At 40.4% G+C, this 6,638-nt stretch overlaps 1 protein-coding gene across 1 annotated transcript; it reads left to right on the forward strand.

The window, feature by feature from the left end:
* Positions 1-344: 344 nt before the first annotated feature.
* SRP9 (signal recognition particle 9) lies at positions 345-6,340 on the forward strand. Its single transcript, XM_009273857.1, has 4 exons — positions 345-356; positions 701-865; positions 1,639-1,707; positions 3,787-6,340. Exons 1-4 carry the CDS (start codon positions 345-347, stop codon positions 3,904-3,906), a joined length of 366 nt encoding a protein of 121 aa, XP_009272132.1. The 3' UTR covers positions 3,907-6,340.
* The last annotated feature ends 298 nt before the right edge of the window (positions 6,341-6,638 follow it).

Raw genomic sequence — 6,638 nt, forward strand, 5'->3', positions numbered from 1 at the left:
TCTGTTTTTAACTAGCACGGTTGACCACTTCATATGCACTTGTCACCTATGTACAGATAATAAATTGTTTTACCTTCTTATGCTCTGTAATATCCAATTAAATGAAAGTGTTTGGGAGGGATGTCACTGCAGCCAGGAGTTGCTCTCCCCCTTTTCTTAAGGGACGTACATCCAAAGGCAATCTCTTCCCATCCACAGCAATGAACTTGTCTATTTACAAAGGAGTTTACATAGGCCCCAGGGTCACAACATGAGTACCTTCCTTTTAATTTGCCGAAGAACTAGCCTGGGAAGCTGTTGTATGTAATTCGGCTTGTCAGGAAACTGAAGGAATAACAAGAATCATGGGAATGGGGGTGCGTTCTTCGCGGGCTGGTGAGGCTAGGTAGAGTGGCCTTGCCTTTTGTGGGAGCAAGTTATCTACTGAGGTCATGCGTGCTGCTTGTGGCAGCCTCTCTTGTGCTTTTGGGCCTGCGCAGTTGAGAGATGTTCTGTTACACAGCTGTGTTGTGGTGGGAGTATGACACTTTGCTAAACAAGAAGGCTAAATCTGATGAGATCCATCTCAGAGCAGGAATTTCAAAATGTGTTTTGTAGTCAAGGAGGTTGTTGACCATTAGCACAGGTCACTGTACAACAAAGACCTGTTTATAGCGTGAGTTCAGAATGTTCTCAAAAGGACACCTTGCTTTGTTTTTAGTTGCTGATGCTAGCTGAGACTAGAAACAGTAGATACAAAATCTCTGGCCAGTTCTGCATTCAGGAGGAAGCATTTAATGTTCAGTCAGTTGCTGAGGATGTTGATTTTTATCACCACGGTTTTGAGAACTCTGGTGATTTGAGAGTCCAGAAGGACTGCGGACAGGTTAAAATGCAGGGCAGGTGACTACAGCAGTAATTGTTTTAGTGAGAAGATGAATGCTTGCTTTCAGACTTCAAATGTAGCCTTACTGAGTCTTGAAAGCAATTTAATTTGCAAGAACTCTCTTCAGTCTTCTGATTTTAGTTACTCTAAAAGTGTTACTCTTGTACCATCCCTTTCCACTTGCAAAACATCAGAACGCTTCAAATATGTGCAGCTATTGAATTAACTGTAGTGACTGGAAATACAACTTTTTAAAAAGATAATAGTTTAGGTACCATAGAAGAAAAAGCAGTAATGTTGAGCTTACCCCACTCAGTTAATAGCTTTCAAATCTTCATGTAGAACTTTTTTATTTGTGTTTCAAGTCTATAAACATAAGCTTCCGTTTAGTTTTTCTGAAGTGTGATGTATGGCGAGGGGATATCTTGTGTTGACATGACTCTCCTAGTTTATCTTACCTGTCGCTGAGGTCCCTGCAACTGTCATTGCTGTATTTATAGTGGGTTTGAACATGCCCAATGTGAAGCTTCCTGATGCTATTATAATAGCAGTTTAAAATGTTAGGCAGGGAAATGTGATGGTTCAACTTCCAAACCATCCTGGCGGTAGGGTTAGTGGCCAGCAGAGCTGAGGACCACCACAGAGGTGGTGAAAATGTGTAAGCAGTACAGAATTCTAGTAAAAGGCAGTCTGAATTTGGGCAGGTTTCCTGCAGATATGTTATGAGAATCGTTAGCTGTAGGTGCTAATTCATAAAATGTTTGTCATTTCAGGTGCGAGTTGTTCTCAAATATCGACACTGTGATGGGAACCTCTGTATCAAAGTAACGGACGATGTAGCTGTAAGTACAGAATATATTCCCCTTTCAGGGCTTATTGTACGTCTCACAGACTTGCATTTTGCTGTCAGCTTGTGAGCTCTTAGCCATTGCCTTGAGAGTGCCTGACAGTTTTCTCAAAACTTACTGTGCCCAGCCTTCCCTAGTTGCTGTGTCTGTGACTGACATTAACCTGTGGTTCAACTCTGCACAGTCCATGAGAAGTTCTAACACTTCAGTGTTCTTTATGGGTGTCAACAAAATTATTTTGGGATTCTGTGAAAACAAGGAAAACGAGCACTACAAAAATCTTGGACCCTCTTGTCTATCTGAAAGTGCTTCATGGAACTACATTGGTAGCTTCTGCTGAAGTATTTCAGGAGCATCTTCACGCAGATGTGTTTACTAATGTGAGTGTGGTCCTTTTAATTTGTTCAGAGTGGTGACAGCTTCCAACTGTAGGTTAAGCTCCTTATTTGTGATTATGAGATGGTGGAGTGCTGCAGACTGAATGACAAGATTCGCTTGCGGTTCAGAAATCCCATCTTCTGAAATACTGGTACGGTGTCAGTTACGCATTCAGTAAAAACTGTGGTGTGTGCACTCAACATGGAATGCTGCAGTGTCCTTCCAAGGGTTGCTGTACAAGGAGGTAGAGCTGCTGCGCTTACTGGTTGCCCTTGTCCTAAATAGTCTGGGAGGATGCTTAGAAGCGTGTGTGGGGCTGGGATGTGAGATGGTGGGCAGCGGGTAGAAATGTGTCGGCATGCATCAGCGTGTGCATGCTGACGTGCACGCCAGCGACAGGTTCTTGGTGCTAGTGATGTTATAGCCAAGTTGTTGTTCTGCAGTCCAGAGTAAGAAACAGCAGTCTGTTTTTCCAAATCTTCAGATTTGGAAAAATCAGATTTCCTCTTTCCAGGAAAAATAGCCTGGCATTGGTATTTCCAATACCTGGGAGAGATGTGAAACTCCAGTAATGACACTTGATAATATAATAGGACTTAGTGTGGGTGAGATGTTGAGTTTGGGGCACTGATAACAGGGGGAAGTGAAAGGCAGTTAAATTGAAATCTTCCATAGGGGAAGGTTGGAGTCGGGTGATTCGTGAACTTGGGCTGTTTTCAGTTACAGGCCTTTCTACCTGCTTCCAGCCACGGGAAGCTGTTACACTGCTGGGGGAGCAGGGGGTTGGGTTGGTTTTGTGTCTTTGGGGTTTTTTTTCTAAAGGTGGGAAGGGAAGTTTTCCTTGCTGCTGACTCTGTAGAACTAATACAGCTGAAGGAAAAAATCACCTGTTTTTTCTACTGTTTGCCTCTGAATTAAAATAGGAATTTAATGCTGGCAAAAGTTGTCGTGTTGACAGCACTGGAGAATGGAGCATTCTGGGGTTTTTTCATTGTTAAATCAGCCTGGGCAGTTGTACTCATGCTGTACAGGTGTAAGGAATTACTTAGTCTGCAGAAAAACCTAAGCGGGTCTTTCTATGGTAAATCACTGGCATGTTACTCCTGTTCCTTTTGCGTTTACAGGCTTGTCACATGAAGGAGTTCCTTTTGATCTTAATCAGATGTTATGTTCCTTATTTAGGAGTGTCTTAGAAACAGATTTTTACTTGGGGGAGGGGATCCTCTGCAATGGGAAATACCGAACTGACTTTACATCATGGGCAGTGTAACATTAAGGACTGTGAAAGGCAAAATAAACTTGCTTTCAGAATATAGAGAATAGGAAAGTAATTGCAGGTTTAAAATCTGCTTCTGTTTTTAGGCAACACAAACGAGGGTGTCTTTAAAGACAGCTTTAAAACCCAAGTTTTAGCACCTTTTTTGAGAGAGAAGAAACTAGGATAAATCATGAGCTTCTCTATTTTCAAAATGGAAGGCATGAGCCTTTCAGAGAAACCTAAATGTAAACACAGATGTGTGTGTTTTTTAAAACAGGGTAGGTATGTGTTGGTGCTGCCTCATGGTAACAACGTGCCACAAATGAACATTTAAGTACTTCCCTTGTTCTGTGTGTTCCAAGCACAAATTTGTTGCAACTGTAAACAGGATAAAAGCAGTTCAGTGAAATCTGATATTAAGCAACTTTCTCTTACAGTGTTTGCTCTATAGGACAGACCAGGCGCAAGACGTAAAGAAGATCGAGAAATTCCACAGTCAGCTAATGCGACTCATGGTGGCTAAGGAATCCCGCAGTGCTGCCATGGAAACAGACTGAATTGCTGAAAATAACATGAGTGCTCCGGTCATATTTCACTGGAAGAAAATATCTCTTGGATTTGAACGAATACTGGGACAGGAGATGCTTTTATGTACCGAAGTGGACTGATGACAAGTCTGAAGCTATTTCTCCCCGCTCCCCCAGGACTCCACTTTGGAAAATCAGAAAAATACTAGCTTTCAATTGAAAGCATTTATTTATTTTTGGGAATTGAACAAGAAATTATTCTTACACATTGGGTATGCTAAGAAGACAAGTAAATATTTTAAATTTCCAGTACTTTAGTCTGAATGTGATGGGCCACAAGGATATTTCTGGAAAATTAAATTTCATATGGATTTCATTGTGTTCATACCTTATGCTGGTGTATTCTCACGGTGAGAAGGTTTATTAACCTGACTAATACTGTAGCACGATGACTGGATCTAATAAATATTTACATAAATGGTATACATCAGCGGGGTTCAGAAGAATGGATGTTTTCTGAATGGGAAGGTTAAAATTGCCAATTTGTATTAGCACTGTCACTAGCAAGATTTTAGCTTGTAGTATTGATCTTGGTTATAAGCTGTGCAATATTATCTGTGATGCAGTTTGTAGAACTTATATTGGCTAAATAATTAAACATCTGTATTTTAAAACTTAAACTTTGCTTTAATATTGCTAGAGACAATGAGAAACTGGGAGTTTCTTTTCTGCTTATGCAAATATTGCTATTAAAAATGTATGTGGCTTTTTTCCAGTACTTGAACTATTTTATACTAGCAGGGGGGACCTTTTCCCATCCTTGCTTCAGGCAAAGTTGAAGTATATCAGCAAGATAAATTCTAGAAGCTCTTGCCTATTATGTTAACCAAAAAATGCAACCAAATACTATCCAGGTTCCTTATTTCAGCAGCTTGCTAACTGTGCATTTTCAAATGTTACATGTGGCAGATGGATGTCAGCCAACTGAATAAATGGATGAAAACAGCTTAATAAATACTTAAATACCACTGTCAAAAATAGACCAATGCTCCTGTGGCTTAGACTTGCTTCTCATTGTTACCTCTGGTAGGGTGATGGAAGCCATAATTGTCTTTTGCAAAGGCTTTTTGCTTGAAAACCAGTGGCTGAAATTGATGCTTGCTTTGACTAGATCTTGCATGCTTAAAACCAGATGGATTTTTTTAATGTAATTACGCTATTGGTCTAACTAGGCTTTTCCAGGACTAATATTTTGGGTTGAACCAATCCACAAAAGTAAAGCAGAGCCATATGAAGACTTGCCTGTAGTGGCATTTATAGATAACAAAACAATCTATTTAAATAGCTACCTGCTGTCACTTACATAAAAATAATTGAGCTACTCGGAAGCAGTGGAGTTCCCACGTTTGCCAAGGGCTCGGCAAAAAACCCAGGCTTGCATTAGAGTACCCTTTCAGCTGAACATAGTGTTGCGTATTGTTGGAAAATATGGCGGTGCTAAATTCCCAGTGGCTGCTCAAATTCTAGTATACAGGAGTGACTGGTACGTATGTAACATTTTTCTTTTTGTATTGGCTTTTGAAATACAAGTAAATCCAGAGAGAAGGCTTAAACTTTGTTCATAGTTAAACTTTAAGATACTGTAATGCTGAAAATTTTCCTTGGTGCTCCAAATTACTATCTTAATATTTCCAATGTAGTATATGAAGTAGTTAAACCATTTTTGTATAAAACACTGTTCTGCAGTATGAATGGTTGCTACACAAACTCATACAAGATTTAAGCTGTTAAATTGGCAGGTGAAAAGGCTGCAGCTATTTTAGTGTAATTTTTGGATATATCTCATAAATTGGTGTGTAGATGTCTTCTGTGAGCTGAGGTACAGAAAGGCTTGAGTGGTATTTGCTCGTGCATGGGGGATAAAAGGAGAGAGAGGGAGAGAAGGCTGTAGACGGACTTGGTATCCCAAGTGGCTGAAAGGCTTAAGCTATATACTTGAGCAGGTTTTAGAGGGGGGCAATTACAGTACTATATATTAGAGTAGCAGTTGTCAGGGAAAAGAGGCAGGGAAATGGATTTCTAGTTTTCTAAACTCGGAAATCATTTCTGTAAAACCAGAAGGAAATATTGATGATACTTTCATAAGAGCATGTGGTGTTAAGCTTGTTCTCCATACACTGACAGAAAAACTGTGGTGGTTCTGTGCAGTTGTAATACACAAGAACACTGATAAAGCTACTGCTTTAAAGGGAAAAAAAAAAAAAAGCTTTTGGAAACTTCTTTAGAAAAAGACAGGTGCTTCTTGACTTTGTCCTGGAATTCTCAGCAACTTCAATGCTGTGTTCATGGGGTGGTAGAACTCAAAGCTCTGCATGTTCTTGCTTGTACTCTTGTTGAGAGTGTGCGTGTGTGCATATGTTCACTGATCGCTTTCCTAATAAACTTTCAATGAGTTAGTCCATCATATTGCTATCTACTTGAATGTGTCCACTGGTACGTTATGAAAAAATCAGCTTAATATGGCTGCTGCACCAAAGGGGTGATCGAATGCATTGCGTGTGAAGCGCTGCATTTGGCAGCCCAGCATGGCAGCAAATGCTGCTGATCACCAGCTAGGAGTTTGTGCCAGCTACAGGCTGCAAACAGGCAGCTCGGGAGCAGACAGGCAACCTGAGCAGTTATAGACGGGTAGCCACCTTTGCAGAAGTGGAATGATTTTAAAAAAAAAAAAAGTTTTCCCTTGCTATAGCTAATTTTGTTGC

This window comes from Aptenodytes forsteri, unplaced genomic scaffold (assembly GCF_000699145.1).
Source record: "Aptenodytes forsteri isolate BGI_AS27 unplaced genomic scaffold, ASM69914v1 Scaffold319, whole genome shotgun sequence".
Lineage (NCBI taxonomy): Eukaryota > Metazoa > Chordata > Aves > Sphenisciformes > Spheniscidae > Aptenodytes > Aptenodytes forsteri.

Coding starts and splice junctions, on each gene's coding strand:
- SRP9 (XM_009273857.1), top strand. Junction 866..1,638: donor TCCAGAAGGACTGCGGACAG/GTTAAAATGCAG, acceptor TTGTCATTTCAG/GTGCGAGTTGTTCTCAAATA. Junction 1,708..3,786: donor AAGTAACGGACGATGTAGCT/GTAAGTACAGAA, acceptor TTTCTCTTACAG/TGTTTGCTCTATAGGACAGA.